General features: G+C 38.8%; 1 protein-coding gene and 1 pseudogene across 7 annotated transcripts in view; both read left to right on the top strand.

Moving 5' to 3' along the window:
• Window positions 1-16,734, top strand: part of Patj (PATJ crumbs cell polarity complex component) — a 317,812-nt gene that overhangs the window by 32,891 nt on the left and 268,187 nt on the right. For all 7 annotated transcript variants that reach the window (XM_085686293.2, XM_085686290.2, XM_085686292.2 and 4 more), the window contains exons 8-12: window positions 3,387-3,605; window positions 5,322-5,421; window positions 9,041-9,132; window positions 10,151-10,292; window positions 14,514-14,651. In XM_085686293.2, the coding sequence (XP_085542419.2) occupies window positions 3,387-3,605; window positions 5,322-5,421; window positions 9,041-9,132; window positions 10,151-10,292; window positions 14,514-14,651 (691 nt within the window). The remainder of the gene's footprint in view (window positions 1-3,386; window positions 3,606-5,321; window positions 5,422-9,040; window positions 9,133-10,150; window positions 10,293-14,513; window positions 14,652-16,734) is intronic.
• Window positions 11,150-11,730, top strand: LOC146895103 (host cell factor C1 regulator 1 pseudogene; annotated as a pseudogene).

Below are 16,734 nucleotides of genomic sequence, written 5' to 3'. Positions count from 1 at the left end.
AATTTTTTAAAACTATTTCTTTTTATAGCTGTCTATATTATTTTTCTTCTCTTTTTCAACCCTACATACATTTTTTTGAACACAATGTCTCATTTAGAGGTCTTTTATGTCCGAATCTGTCCTATTGAGTATCTGAATTTTTTTTTTTCCTGACAAGGAGCATTTTAAAATGGTAAGTAGTATGGTTGCAGTAGCTCTGGATGCTGGTTCCACCTCTCTCAGCCTTTTAATATGGTGAAGGTACCTTTAAGGTCAACTCAGGGACTGTTGGGTAGTAGCCTTGCCTACCACCTCAACTCTTGGAAGCAGTTGGCCCTTGCTGTCACCACATAACTTCCAGCATGCTACCCACAAACCCCATTCAAGTGCTCAGCCTCCTGAAAGAGCCAGAGCTGTTCATGCAATGAGTACAAACCAGGCAGTCTTCTTAAAGGAGCTGTACAACTTTGCTGCCTGCTACTACTGAGTCAGGAAGCCTTCTCTTAAAGGAATCATGCCCCTAATTGCTTCTAGCAAACAGAGCCCACCTGAGAAAATACTGTTACCATTAAGCCGTGTTTAACTCTGTCTTTTTGTGTGTGTCTAGAATTCCTTCCCAAACTCTCTTAGGTTTTATGTGGATGTAGTCACCACATGTTGGGCGCCTTTTTTAGGCTGAGACTACTTGTTCGTTTCCTGCCACCCAGACCGAATAATAAAATAGAAACTATGTTATTTACAGTACTGTTTGTCCAATAGCTTTGGCATATTTCTAGTTAACTCTTACATCTTAAATTAACCCAATTTTATTATTTTGTGTATCGCCATGAGGCTGTGTCCTACCAGTAAGGTTCTGGCTGGTGTCTTTCTTCTTCAGCAGCTACATAATTTCCCTCTTGTATTTGTTTCTTTTCTTAAACCTTTCCAGATGTTTATGGGTTGAACTTCTATACTACTTTGTCTTACCTTGCTAGCATGTGCTATAGCATTCGCAGTACAGCATATAGCTTCGTACTGTTTTGATCTGAGTTCTTTCTTCATTCAGAATCCTGCAGATTTGAAAAATAGGAAGGATAGCAAGCTGACCTTTTTTGTCTTTAGTCTTTTAAAACTTCTTCCTTCAGTATTTCTTGCTTGATTTCTAAACGATGCCACCTGAAAGCATGATTATGAAGCTCAGAAAATAATTCTTCCAGCCAGCACTTAATACTTTACACTCAAGCTCTTTGTACTCCAAGTTACAAATATCTTTTTCCATGTTCATTCTATTAAAATCTTTTGATAGTAATAGACAGTTTCTTGGTGAGTAGATAAGTAATAAACAGCTTATGTATTAGCATCCTTTGTGTATTAGAGAGTGACCTGCTGTACATCAGTGAACGGCTTGGATTGAATATTGTTTTTTAAAGTCTTTTATGTCTTCTAAGACACACACTTAGAACTTCATATATAGCCCATAATGACCTTGAACGCCATAGTCTTCTACCTCCCATCTGCTGGGATTACAGGTCTGTACCACCACAACCGGACATTCAGAAAACCAGTTTTGGATTGAACTTTGGGACTGCTACTTACTAACTTTTTGAACGTGGCTAGATCAGTCAACATTTTCTTTCTTTTTTGAAAGACAGTATCTCACTGTGTAGCACTGGCCTATACCTCCTTATGTGGTCTAGACTTGGCCTTGTATTCACAGAGATCAGACTGTCTCTGCATCCTGAATCCTAGGATTAAAGGTGTGTTCCACTGTTCCTGGCCAGCCAACCTTTAAATCTAAATTTTCTCATTTTAAATTTAAATTGCTCTTTGAACAAGATTGAATTAATTCTCTTCCTCTTCTTTCTCCTTTATTTTTGATTTTCTTTCTTTTGAAATATACTGTGTAGCTCTGTCTGAAATTCTTTCTTTCTCCTCTCCTCTCCTCTCCTCTCCTTTCCTCCCCTTCTCTCCCCTCCCCTCCCCTCCCCTCCCCCTCCCCTCCCCTCCCCACCCTTTCCCTTCCCTCTCCTCTTCTTTTCTTTCATCTCACTGTGTAGCTCTGACTGTCTTGCCACTTACTATGTAGATCAGGCTGGTCTTCAACTTAAAGAGATCCATATGCTATGATTAAAAGACATTACCCCTCCCACTCCCATCAGCTTTCTTTTTGGTTTTCTGAGAAAATTTCTCACTATATAATCTAGGCAGTTTTCAAATTCTTTATATGGTTCAGGATGACCTCAGTTTTTCTGTCTCCATATTCTGGGATCATAGGCATGTGCTACCACTACTGGCTGTAGGAGTTATTTTAACATGTAAGGTAATTTGCAGGCATTTATACTTCTTATACCATCATTGTTGACATTTTGATATCTTTAATATACAATACTAAAGGTAATTTTATAGGATTCAGGTTTTCAGATGTAACAAACAGGCAAAATACAGATGGATCAGAATTTTCGCAAAGAGGGTACTCTATAAATAATTTTAACTGGTACATATTTCATGATTTATAAACTTTTCCATGATGCAGTATATACACAATATGCACTTGGATGTACCTGTTTCTATTCCTACTCATCTGTTATTCTTTAGTAGTACAGTTCATGATAAGTCTATCTTTTCTTGTTGCGTCCGCTAAAATGTTGGGGTTCTGGTTCCTTCTCCTTTTCTTTGACATCCCATGTAGAAGCTATCAGTCGTCCCATTGGCAGTTCTTAGAAAATACCTGTAGCGATCTCTTCTCAATTTGAAGCTACTAATTTGTCCACACCGCTGTGATCTTGAAGTCATTGTTAGAGCCTCCTAGCTGTCTCTGCTTGGATTGTTTCCTCCTAAGTCTATTTTAAGCACAGAAGTTGGTGAGATCTTAAAAAATGGAACTGGTCATGATGTCAGTCATTTGCTGACTTTGCTTCCTAGTCATAGAAAATGACTCTCCATCTGTCTGTCTGTCCTTCTAGGTGCTCATTACTGTTCTCCTTTCTCTGCTACGTCCAGTCATGCTGGCAGTTTTCTGTTCCCCAGTCGTGGTGCTTAGCACTTTGGCTTAGGGGTTTTCAACTTTATGCTGGAACCGTTCATTCTGATTGTCATGGACGTCCTAAGCTTTTGCTTTCTTCCTTACCTGCATGGTCATTATATTCTGGCTCTAAGCTGTTAGATGTACATTAAAAACCCTCCAGCAGAGACCCATTTTAGAGGTCTGATTACTCATTTTATTTTGGACCCTTCCATCTTTTGTGTTCTACAAGTAATTGCTCTATCTTTTGTCAGCTGAGTAGATCATTAGAAATGGTTTTTCCAGCATTTGAAGTGACTTCATCAGTCTTTTTGCCAGAAATAAAAGTCTGATGTATTTTTATTAAAGAATTAAGCTAAATCATAGATTTCTCTGAATAATTTGTTTTTTCTTTCTTGCATCAAAGGATGGGAGACTACAGACAGGGGACCACATCTTGAAGATTGGTGGTACAAATGTGCAAGGGATGACCAGTGAACAAGTTGCTCAGGTGCTAAGGAACTGTGGAAATTCAGTGAGGATGCTGGTGGCTAGAGACCCTGTTGGTCAAATTGCAGTGACACCTCCTACACCTGTATCCTTACCTGTTGCCCTGCCTGCTATAGCCAACAGGACCCTTGGTTCTGTGAGTATAAAAAACCATTCTTATATCAAATGCTGCCTGTGATTCAATGCAAGATGAGAAATTCTTTCAGCTGGGTGACCACAATAGTATAAGTCACAATTCAGTGCTCATATTTGAAGCAGGGAGAACTCAGGATGAATATTAGACATGCCTGTTTCTATCTCTTCCTCTTTTTGGTGTGATGTGTACATGCATATATGCATGTGTGCAAGTACATGCACACATATTTGCCTTGAAGCCAGAAATCATTGAATTCCACTATTACTCTCCCTTATTTTTGAGACAGAGTCTTCTCACAAAGTTGAACTTGTCGTTTCAACCAAACTGGATGGCCAGCAAGCCCCTGGATCCTGTCTGTCTCCCCAGTATTGAGAATACCGGTATATGCAATCCTGCCTGACTTTTAACATCTGCTGCTAGGATTCTGAACTTTGTTCCTCACACTTGTACAGCAAGTTCCTTGCTGACTGAACTGTCCCCCAGCTCTTCCTCCCCATAAATAAGAGCATGAAGAGGTGGGAAGAGAAGGAGACTCTGTTAGAACAAGCGGAAGGCTAGCATTTATCTTCAGAGACATCATTTCCTGGGAACTAAATGAACAGGAGTTTTGTTTTTTGATTTTTGTTTTTGTTTTCAAGACAGGGTTTCTTTGTATAACAGTCTTGGCTGTCCTGGAACTTACTTTTTAGATCAGGCTGGCCTCGAACTCACTGAGATCTGCCTGCCTCTGCCCCCCAAGTGCTGTGATTAAAGGTGTGTGCCACCACATCCCAGCTAACAGGAGTTTTGTATCTATGATGTTAGTACTTTGTTTAGTTTCTCCAGGTTGCAGTGTTAATTGATTTCAGTTCCCATCTTTACTCATGCTCACTGAAGTCTTTTTATCCAGTACACAAGGCTCTCTGATGTGTGTGGTTAGTTTCTGATGCTAATGTTTGGGCTTGAAAACAGTGCTAGTGTTTAGATACCTTATTGTATCTTATTGTCTAAATAATAAGTATTAAAGTTTTAGAGCCAGTTTTTAAAATGTATATATAATAACTAGCTTCCTCTTGGCATCTAAATTTTTTTGTTAGGCTTGTGGTTCTTTCCGAAAATACAGCCTGAGGTTTTTCTAAATGTCTGTATTAATTTTCTGTTGTTATAAGTTGTTACATTTTTAGTAGCTGAGGACAATACCTTTAGTTAGTTTCAGTTCTATAGGTCAGAATCAGAGTGGGCTTGGCTGGGTTTTCTGCCTAGATTCTTAGAAGGGTAAGTGGAGATATTGGTTTATCTGAGCTCCCTTCTTGATATCCTGGGCTGATGAACTCATTCAGGTTGGTGGAGGAATGTAATTCTTGGCTGTAAGACGGAGAGTTTTTTCTTTGTTGCCCTCCAGCCAGAACATCTTTCAGGCCCTTATGGTCCTCTTATTCCCATCTTTCTTGTATGACCCTTCCACCTTCAAACATCAAGCTGATCTTGTATGTTTCAAATCTTTTTCTTTGCCCTCTCTTACCAGCAGGAGAAAACTCTGCTTATAAGGGGCTTCTTTGATTAGATTAGGCCCACTTGAGTAATCTCCCTGCACAGGGACAGGTTCAAGCAAGGATGGGAAATCATGGGGACCCTCTTAAAATTCAGTTGGTCTCAGAAAAAACTGGGTACACAGATTGATTATGTATACATTTATACAACTTAAAATGTAACAATGGGTGCTTTATTTCCCTGCAGGACTGTTCTCTTTTTGAAACTTACAATGTTGAACTTGTTAAAAAAGATGGACAGAGTCTTGGTATTAGAATTGTTGGCTATGTTGGAGCAGCTCATCCAGGTAAAGGAATCATTCCTACTTCATATTTTGGATAATTATAAAGGATGTTAAGATGTCTAGATAATAAAATTAAGTACCCACAGAATTTAATTTAAAATTCAAACAATAAAACTATGAATCTATGATAGCAAGCACTTTCTTTTCAGTCATTAGAGTCACATTTTGCCTCAATAGTTTAACAGCTGACTTTATAGTTAGTAACAAAGGAATTTAATGTATAGTTAATTTTTTTAACATTGGAACTTCACTTTTCTCTAGTTCTGTTTTGAATATTATGTGACTGTTAAGATATACAGTATTGTGTCTGGGATAAAGTAAATTGACCACTGTATATGTTGTGTATTGTGAATACTCAAAATATATTTGTGTTTAATCATGAAAAAAATAAGATAGAAAAGTATTTCGTTAGAACTATTTTTTTCTTTCATATAAGGGGAGTGCATTGCAAGAATATATAATTCAATAACTGGCTAATTTTTTCCCCAAATGTAACCTGAAAGTTAGCAGTAGCTTTCACTGTTAGTATTCCCTTGGTTATTGAAGAATTACTAGTTGAGTAAAAATAAACCTTTAAAAATATTTGGCAATTACATGAGAATTTAGCTATGAAGTATTTTAGTTTTTCTGAAAAATAGCAAGTAGAAAGTTATTTCCCTAAAAAAATTGTCACCAGGCATGGTTGCAGGTGGAGAGATTAAGAGTGCTAATGTATTCACAGGCTTGAATGAAATGCATGTCAGACCACTTTGTGCTGTTTCAGCCTAATGAAATATCTAATTTCAAAACTTCTGATTCTTCTACATGTCACACTTTTTAGGTTCAGAATTTAAATAAGTCCTTTATAAGCTAAGTATGTATTTAAAAATTAATGTTGCAGAAAACGTACTGAATTGTTATCACTGTTTTTTATCTTGTTAAAGTTGAGTGGTGGCTGAGTTCCTAAACTTATGCCTCAGTGTCTAAGGAAAACTTAATGAATGAGAGAGAATTTGATATTTGTGTTATTGAGTACAGAGAAGAATCTTTTTACTTATTTACTCTCAAAACCTGTGTGGGTTTGGGTGGTTTTAAGAGGATGAGAAAGTTAAAAAAAAAAAAATGAGACATTTGAAATGTCAACAGCTTTAAAAAAAACACTTTATTCCATTTGTTTTTGGTCTTTGATTTTTGTGCTGGGGTTTGAACAGGCGTGGTGTCAACCCTAGGCATGGTGGCATTCTTCTATAATCTTAGTCACTTCAGCAGCTGAGTAGGAAGGGTCGCTTGAGCTCACAAGTTTAAGGCCAGCTTGGGCAACACAGAAAAATTTAATCTTAGAAACCAAAACAAACCAAAGAGTCTTTTCAGGGAATGTAATTAAAGTGTAAAACCCTTTAAATGTTTAAAGATAACTGGAAATACATGTTTTAGTAAAGAGGCAAGCACTGTTCTAGCAAGGCAGATGCAAACTGAAGTTGAGAGGAGACTTGAGAAGGAAGCATTTGGCAATGAGGAAGGAGGATTAGATAAGGAAGAAGCAAACCTGTAGAGTCAGGAAAGCTCTTGGTACTTGGTGCAATGTTAGTCTGGGTGTCATGCCTTGTAGAAGGAATATGTGGAAGATGATATTGAAATATATGGCTAACTGATAAAGCCAGCCTCTAATCAGCACCCAGGCTATGCAAAAAAAATAAAAAATAATAAATAAAAAAAATCCACATTAGTAAGGGCTTACGAAAAATTCTTGTCTATCTGAGGGTTAGACTTTTTCTGTCTGAGGGGGAAAAAATAAGCAAACTCACACTTTCTGATGGTGACTTTCTCTTTTACTTCATTTTGAAAAAATCCTCTGAACATCTCTCTTGTTCATCTTCCATAGCTCTCCACAGCAGCCTGATTAGCTCTACATCCCTCCTTATTGCTCTACGCAGAAGCTTCTTTCTAACTCTGCACAGCCTGCACATCTCTCCACCCCTTTTCTCCCATCACCTTCTTCATAGCTCCACACAGCCTCCTATCCTCAGCCAAACTATGGACAATCATATGTTACATTTTCAGGGCCTGACCCATTCTCAAAAAGCAAGATAAGTCACACAAGTTTCTCTTAGGCTTGGGATGCCGCATTGACTAGTGAGTAATGCTTTGCCATGCACATAGCCTAAATAGTTCGGGTTCTCAGACAGAAAGTAAACTATTGACTGAAACTTGAGCCCATAACATGAACTGAGGCTGGGACTATGTGCAAAAAGTCAGTTGCTGAGAAAGTTATGTCTACTAATGTTGCTTCTAGCCTGACCTTGAATCAGCAATAAACAACACTTGGGAATTTGTCCATGTGTATTTGTCTCTAGGAGCAACCAGATTGTTTTGACTATGTTCTGAAGTCTAAAATTATTTGTCTTTGTGACTGAGAAAACTATTACTTTTCTGTGTCAGTCTGAATAATGAAAAATACCCTAGTGTTATATCTATTCATCATCATTACACAAATTAAGTAGAAATCATCTTCCTGACCACCCACAGCTATATGAGTGCACAACAGCTGGAATATTTTCCCAAGATAAACATACAAGCAATAGCAGTACACCCATAGCAGTTCTTAGGGAAAAAATGAAGTGGCACATGAGAGAAATTACCGACAGTAGCAACTGGTTTCTACAGCCAGTGCCCCATGGACTTTTCCTTGTGTGGCTCCCCAACAGAGAGTCGTTTGTCTGGTGGGTCGACCTGCTGAACGCTAGTTGTTATGTGCTGTATACTCCCATGGCCATCTGCAGAAATATAAATTATTTTTCCTGATATTGAATATCTGGGATATGATTCAGTAAAGTTTTTATATATATAATTATGCTAGCAGTGGGAGCTTAGTAAAACCATTAAGAGATACAGTTTTATACTTAAACCATTTTCCTTGTAGTTCTTTCTCTTGGGAATGTTACTTTTTATATGTTTATAATTTTTATAGCTGTTTGTTGTTAAATATTTAATTTTATAGTATAAGGATTATTTTATGCTGCTGAGCTCATTCTATTTTTTAAAATTATTATTCTATGTGTCTAGGGATGTGTGTGCCTGTCCTGGGGTTCCTGTAAAGGTCACAGGATCACTTTGTGAAGCTGATTATTTTCACCTTTATGTGTGCTCCTAGGATTGAACTCAGGGTGCCAGGCCATCTTTCTGGCCCCATTCTAGCTTTTTTAAAGGACCACATGTGGTTTTCTTTGTATCTGGATGATACAAATCAGCACTCAACTAAATATAGCAGGGATACATGTGACTCTTGTCGTGATGCTAGTGAAAAATGACGAGAGCTTGTGCTGAGTTAGCAGTTCAAGTAGAGATAGATCAGGGTTTGTCCTAGCACCCCAGAATCCCTGCTTAGAGAGAAATGCATTCATCAAGGTTCCATTACTGATTATTTCTCCAGAAGGGTAGTCATCAGTCAAATCATTTTGAATTCAGGTCACTTGTGATGGTGACAGTTTGAAATAATCCATCAATTTCCCTGCATGTGTTCAAAATAGTATTTATGAAGTCTCTAGTCAGCCTCTTTAGCTAATTAACCTCTTGATAAGAATTTTGCAATCAGGTCCTAATTTTAGCTTTCTTCCTTTTTTTCTGTATGTCTGTGCACGTTCAGGGGAAGCTTCAGGGATTTATGTGAAAAGTATAATACCAGGAAGTGCTGCGTACCACAATGGCCAAATTCAAGTGAATGACAAAATAGTGGCTGTAAGTAATGACTTTCTCTTGTATATTTGAATTAAGATGGAGGGAGGGTGGTTGGTCTTTCTATCATATGCAAGAGAAGACGATGGCTTAGTTTAATTTTGTAATTTTAGTTTTATTTTAATTTTAAGGTTTGTTGTTTTTTGGCACAGGATCTCACTATATAGCCTTGACTGGCCTAGAGCTCAGTTTGTAGACCTGGCTGTCCTTGAATTTAGAGATCCACCTGCCTCTCAAGTGCTGGGATTAAACACTTGCTCCACCATGCCCAGCTCATAAGGTATTAAAAAATTAGCTTTACTATTGCAGTGAAATCATATTTGATTCAGACTCTTATACGATTTTAGGCTCTAAATATGATTTATTTCTGTCAAAGAGGAAACATTCTACTAAATATATTGGTGGGGAAAATTACACACTTAAATAAATGTATGCATAGAAAGTATCTGAAAGATGTTTCCATATTCTCTATATAGTACTCTTTAAGAGTCTGTATGTGTCGTTGGGTACATAGAACTCATGGGTAGAGACATGTGAATCTCTGAGTTCAAGGCCAGCCTGTTCTACAGAGCAAGTTCCAGGAAAGGCTCCAAAGCTACAGAGAAACCCTGTCTTGAAAAACAAAACAAAGCAAAAACCCAAAAAACAAACAAACATATGTGTGTGTGTGTTGGAATTTATTTTCTTATTTGCATGTAAATTTGTCAACAAAACTAATTTTATATTTTTATTCAAAAATACTTTCTGATACTGCATAAAGTATTTGGGAAGAAAAACTAGTTACCCCATTTTATTCAGCAATGCCAAAGTTAAAAATGGGAATAGTTGATAGGCATGATGACTCAGACACCTCTAACCAGTGCTCAAGAGGCTGAGGCAAGAGAAATACTGAATCTGAGGCCAGCTTGGGCTATGTACTGAGTTGGTCTCTCTTTGCCACGTAGTGAGACCTTCTTTCAAAACACAAAACAAAAATGGTAATGGTTTGCTTGAAACTCTGTTCTTTCTCTTGATGTCATAGGTGGACGGTGTGAATATTCAGGGTTTTGCCAACCAGGATGTTGTTGAAGTATTACGAAATGCAGGGCAGGTGGTGCACCTAACCCTAGTTCGCAGGAAAGCATCTTCATCTGATTCTCCGTTTGAACAGCCTTCAGACAGAGGTAATTCCTGCTCCCATCCTTCTCCTCTCCGTGGAGCTGAGTTTGGAAGAATGGCAAAGGTATGGTCTGGAAGACTGAGTAGGAAATGTGTAATGGCGTGATGGGGAAATGAGTCAGCTGGTCTCCTTTGCAGTCTTTTTCCGGACCTGCTGTAGTGCACCAGCCCAAATGACAGGAGGCATGTACTGATTGCCTCAAAATGGAGACGGAAATCACTGTTTTGACCTAGGATCCTTCCAAGCCCCCACATGACAGCTAAAAACTGTAACTCTACTCCCAAGGAATCTGATGCCCTCTTCTGTCCTTCCAGGTCCTCTGGAAGAGCAGCCAGTGCTCTAGACTACTAGGCATCTTTCCAGCTCCTCTGAATGGCCCTTAAAAAGAAACTATTATTAATATCAGTTTCACCAGGTTTGGTGGAGATGTATATCTTTAATCCCAATACTGAGGAGAGAAATAGGCAAATCTCTGTGAGTTCAAGTCCACCCTGACCTTCCTGATGTACATAGTAAGTTCCAGACCAGTAAGGGTTAAATAGTGAGGACTTTTAAAATAAAATAACAAAAACAAAACAAAAAACCCTATTAAACAAAACAACAACAACCACCCCCAAGCAAATAAACTTAAGTTCCAAGGGATCAAAATGTTCTTTTCTGATCTCTCCAGGCACCATGCATGTACATGGTCAAAATAGTTATACACATAAAATAAAATAAATAAATCTAAAATGAGAAAAGTTATTATTATATTAATCGCTTTTCTCATTGCCATGACCAAATACTTACCAAGAAACATTTTAAGAAAGGAAGGAAGGATTAGTTCTGGCCTATAGTTCAAGAGACACTGTCTGGATCTGCAGGACCCTGAAACGTAATGATCCTACAACATCCCCTGGAGCGAGGCCCCCCAAGTCGGGACCCAAGGGCCACCACTGGGGTGGCTCGCGGCCTGGACGCCAGGGAGCCCTTGCACAAGCAGTTTCTTTCCGAGGAGAACATGGCCACCCACTTCTCTTGACTCAGCCTACATAATGACCACCCCTACTGCAGTCCCCCTGTGACTTTCCCCCAGGTCCTGCCACCACTCAGGAGCTCTTGCCCAGAGCTGCTTCTGTGGCGCTATCCTGGGAGCCTGATTCCTGAGGCCCTCAGGCTCCTGAGGCTGGGAGATACCCCCAGTCCCTTCTACCCTGCATCCCCTGCTGGGGACATCATGGAACTCTAAGTGCTGATGGCCAGTGTCCCTCCCCACCTTGTTCCCCGACAACAAAGACCAGCAACCCCCCACTTCCCCCCAGGGAAGAGGTCCTTCCCCTGTAACAGGATAGATGATACTGAACTCAGCGAAACCCTGAATGGGAGGGGCAGCAGCTTGGTAAGGGGAAAGTATCACCCTATTAGTGAATAAAGATTTCTGAGCAGTTAAAAAAAAAAAAAAAGAGACACTGTGTGTCGTGGTGGGGAAGGTATGGTCACAGGAGTGAGGCACTAGCTAGTCACAGGACGTCTCTAGTAAGGAAACAGGGTGAAGGATGTCCGTATCCGACATACTTTCTCCTTTTGTTCAGTTCAGGATCTCATCAGGTGGAGTGAGGTCACCCTCAGTCACCCCAATCTAGATGAGCTGTCACAGGAATGACCAAAGATTCCTTTCTAATTGGTTCTAAATCCCATCAGTTCACACTGTAGGATTCACCTGAAACTTCATGTCATTAACTGTCCCTTCTTGTCAGCTGCCATTTTACTGTTTCTTTGAGTTCGACTCTGCAGATAGCTCAAGTGGGTCGAGCCCTGCAGTATTTCTCCTTCTCTACTGAGCTGACTTTACTTCACAGTATCCTCCAGACTCATCTAGACCCTAACAACTGGCTAGATTTCCTTTTTAAAGAATCAATAATATTTTAAATTTTAAATTTTAAAATAATTTTAAAGAATCAATGTTATTTTGCATATACACATTTTATTTATGTATTTATGCTAAGTGTTCACTGAAACTATTTCCTTATTTTGGTTATTATAAATAAATAATGCCTCAATTAATGATTGGCATTTCTTATCCTGATACTATGTATGCATTTCTTTATGACATCAGTTGATTAATGATCTAAAAAAATACTATGTGAGTGGCTTTAAAGTCTCATGTTACAGTGATAGGAGTTTAATTGGTTATATGTTTGAACTCTTTGTTGTTAAAACATTTCAAGCAAGCCAGGTGGAGGTGGTGCACATCTTTAATTCCAGCACTCTGTAGACAGAGGCTGGCAGATCTCTGTGAGTTCAAGGCCAGCCTGGTCTACAAGAGCTAGTTCCAGGACAAGCTCCAATGCTACAGAGAAACCCTGTCTCGAAAAAACAGAAACAAAAATTCAAAAACGAAAAAACCCCCAACACATATCAAGCATATAGAAAAACAGAACAGAACGAACACCCAGTTACTTTTCACTTTGATCTGACAGTCATCATCTCCCCATATTCCTTCTGAACCACTTTAGACTGAATGGTGTCAGCATCATGAAAATATGGATATTTTCTTAAACAGTCATACTATTATCACAACAAAGAGGGTACTACTAATATTAAATATCAGATACTTTGTGTATGTATGATTTCTCAGTTGGTAGTGCCAGGGAGATTGCTTTGTGTATAAGAAGGTTAGAATGCTTGCTTTGTAAGATGAAGACCTGAATTCAAATCTGTACAAAAGCTGAGCATGGCTGTCCATTGCTCCTGTAAACCCAGCACTATGAGGGCCGGAGTCAGGAGGAGCGCTGGGGTTTGCTGACTGCCAGCCTAGCTCCAGGCTCAAAGAGAGATCCCATCTCAAAAAAATAAGGTGGATAGTGACGCGGACACTTGAAGGTCTCCTCAGGTCTCTGTGCATGCACGCCAGCATACACATATGTGTGCACATCAAGAAAGAGAGAGGCAGGCAACACATACACATTTCCCATTTACCCTAAAATGTCTTTTGTATTTTTTCTTCCTATATTTTCTTCCTGACCCCTCCCTTAAAATCCTTCCTAAATCATGCATTCCTTGTGTTGTGACTGTATGACTTCTGAATGTAGAGTCTCTCATCCCTGCTCTATGTTTTTTTTTTCTGAAGAGATTTATCTATTAGACACTGAAATGCCACAACCTGAATTTTGATTATTTCTTTTTGTAGCCTTGTACTTTTAATAAAAATTCTTTTACAAAGAGCTGGAGCCATGGCTCGGTAGTTCAGAACATTTGCTGTTCTTAGAGAGCCCAGATTTGGTTTGCAGCACCCTCATGAAGGCTTATAACCAACCGTTAATTCTGGTTCCCAGGGATCTGACATCCTCTTCTGTCCTCTGCAGTGAGCAGGCCCATGCTTAATGTATTTATGTGCACCCGAAAGCAAAACACTCATTGAAAAAATATATTAATATTTTAAAAATTCTTTTAAAATGACAAGGAATTACTATTAATAAAATGAAGCCCTTCCGCCAAGTGCATGCCTTTAATCCCAGCACTTGGGAGGCAGAGGCAGGCGGATCTCTGTGAGTTCAAGGTCAGCCTGGTCTACAAGACCTAGTTCCAGGACAGCTCCAAAGCTACAGAGAAACCCTATCCTGAAAAACCAGAAAGAAAAATCCTCCAAAGTGTCACTTGTGCTGTGTTTCTTCTGTTTAAGAGATACTTAAGTGACTTGCTGGTAACTTTGCTTTGTCTCATCTGAAGAAAAGGCAAGGAGCCATCTGCACCCAGGGAAGTTCTCCCCATCATGGTCTCTGAGGTTGCTGTTTTGGCTTTCCACATGTGTTTGATGGTTGGTCCAGCCTGTTTGCACATGTTGCTCAGTACCTGTCCACAACAGCAAGCACATACAGCTTTCTCATTGTTGTTGCTTTCTTTTTCTCCTTCCTTCCTTCCTTCCTTCCTTCCTTCCTTCCTTCCTTCCTTCCTTCCTTCCTTCCTTCCTTTCTTTTCCTTCTAAAGCTATATTGTAAGAAATCTATCCCACTTTTGTAATGGACTTAACCTTGCTTTTCACTTTCATTTTCTGTATTTCCTCATTCTTTGAATACTATCAAGCTATTGTTTAGAATTAATTATGTAACAGAAAATTTTAGTATTACAGGAATGACCTGCAGTGAGGGCCTGCAAAGGGTGAGTGGGAGTGAAATAAGCTCATTTGAATGTGCCGCCCCACTTCCCCCGCAGGACCAGTGATTCAAGCTAGCAATTCTTATTTTAGGAACTGGTGCAGAACTACCTAAAGTACCAGCCCTAACTGAATCCATGGAAACAGAAACTAATGTGGGTACAGAAGCAGAGGAAATTGGAGAAAGACTGGATAATCTAAAAAACAACATACAAGTCTTAGAAAAACCAGGTAGGCCAAAAGCCTTTTCTTTGGAGTACTTCAACTGTTTTGTTTATTAACCATTTCTTCTCGATAGTTAATATGGTGTGACATCTGCAGAAGCAGACTCAAACCTATGCAGTAAAGGCAGTAGTATTAGACCAAAGGCTTAGTAAATCTACAAATATCCTAATAATAGGTAGGAATTAGAGGTCTATATAAAAGCGGTCTATCTGATGGAAGCTCATGCTGTAGAGACATCTTAGAGATTTAAGGTAGGACATTTTTCTAGGGATGTACCACTATGGTAGAATGCTAGCCTAGCATATATGAGGCCCTAGGTTAAATCTCTAGTACTACCGCGACGTTATACCTTCTACGTTTTAATAAAATGCGGTGTTTTCACTATAATCTTAACATAATCTCAACACGTTTGGCAATAGATCACCAAGTGTATTTTTGTTTAATCTTTGTTTAATTGTGTTTTAAATGCATATTTATTAGTATACGATAACTACATAGCATTTTAATTACTATGTGTTCTTATGTGTTAAAATTGTATTACATCTAAATATTGTAGCTTTCTGCTTATATGTAGAAATGTTTCCTCTTCATAAAAGTTAACATCAGTTTTTTGTAAGTTACATCAAATGACAATCTGTAATATATTTATTTTAACATTTTAGAATTGTTTCCAGTTTTGACATGTCAGCTGTTATTGGGACTGCGTTCTGCAATCATACTGAGTGATATAGCTTAGTTCCTTCTACAGAGATACTCAAGGAAAGCTTTGCCAGCTAAAGGAAACTCCTTACAATATTCCATCCATGTTCCAGAGAATCTGACTTTTGGTGGTTTTGTTTTTGTCTTTTTTATGTTAGGAAAGATAGCCAGAAGGAAAGTATAATACCTCACTCAAGATAAAGATTTAGAAGCTACCCTTTTGGATCCAACTGGAGTACAATTAATTGTTACTGTTTTGATTTAGTTGACCTCAGATGAATATCAAAGAACTAGGTGAAAATCAGATAAACTTGAAATTAGAAGTAGTTTTAGAAATGGTGTTTCATTGCTATTGTCATTATTTTGTTTGATTTTGAGAAAAGGTATTACTGTATAGCTCAGGCTAGCCTAGAACTTAACAGCGTTTCTGTCTCCACTCCCCTATGCTGTACCCATGCCTTTTTGTTGTTGTTCATTTATATGAACAACATATATATATATATATATATATATATATATATATATATATATATATATATATATAATTTTGAGATAGGGTCTCACTATGTAGTCCTCGCAACCTGGACTTTGCTGTGCAGGCCACAGGCTGGCTTTAACCTCACAGAGATCTGCCTTCTGCTGCCTTCCAAGTGTTGGGGTTAAAGGTTCACATTACCACACCCAGCATGTGCTCGGGTTTTAAAAATAAATTTCACTATATTTTTTCTTTCATGCACAGGTATAATTTCAGTTCGCAAGTATGCCTGCCTCTCCCGGCTGCTGTGTCCTTAGTCTCTGTCTCACGTGCAAAATGGTTGCCTAAGATAATCTTGTTACTCTCTTGTTTCATCCTCTTGTGCAGCTTTTTTGTTGTTATTGCTGCTGCTGCTGCAAGGAGATTAACCACCCTCCTCAGGCCATAGTCCTCTGAGCTGTGCTTTAAAATGCATAGCTGTCTGTGCTTTCATTCTTTACCTAAAAGGAAGGCCTTAAGGGAATATAATCATCAGCATCTTTTTTTTACTTGTGTGAACTTTCTGTCATCTGACTACCATGTTTGTAAGCTTAGAATTCCTTCAATACATTGTAGATTATGTTCAGATTCATTTAGCAGATATGAAACTGCACCTGGAAGACACTGAACAGGTAAATTGTTGAACCTTTTAAAGAATTTGGTAAAGGGGCTGGAAAGGTGGTTTAGTGCATAAAGGTACTGAAAACCCCAGGTCAGTTCCGATAACCCACATAAGGTGGAAGGAGAAAGCCACCTCCACACAAGTTGTTCTCTGATGTCCACATCTGTGCTGTGGCTTGTAGACTCTTCCTTCTGCCCCCTACCCAATACTAGTAAATTAAGAAAGGAAGGAAGAAGGAAGGAAGGAAGGAAGGA

This window comes from Myodes glareolus, chromosome 3, assembly GCF_982192425.1.
Source record: "Myodes glareolus chromosome 3, mMyoGla1.1, whole genome shotgun sequence".
Lineage (NCBI taxonomy): Eukaryota > Metazoa > Chordata > Mammalia > Rodentia > Cricetidae > Myodes > Myodes glareolus.
This window is presented reverse-complemented; position numbering and strand designations above follow the sequence as displayed.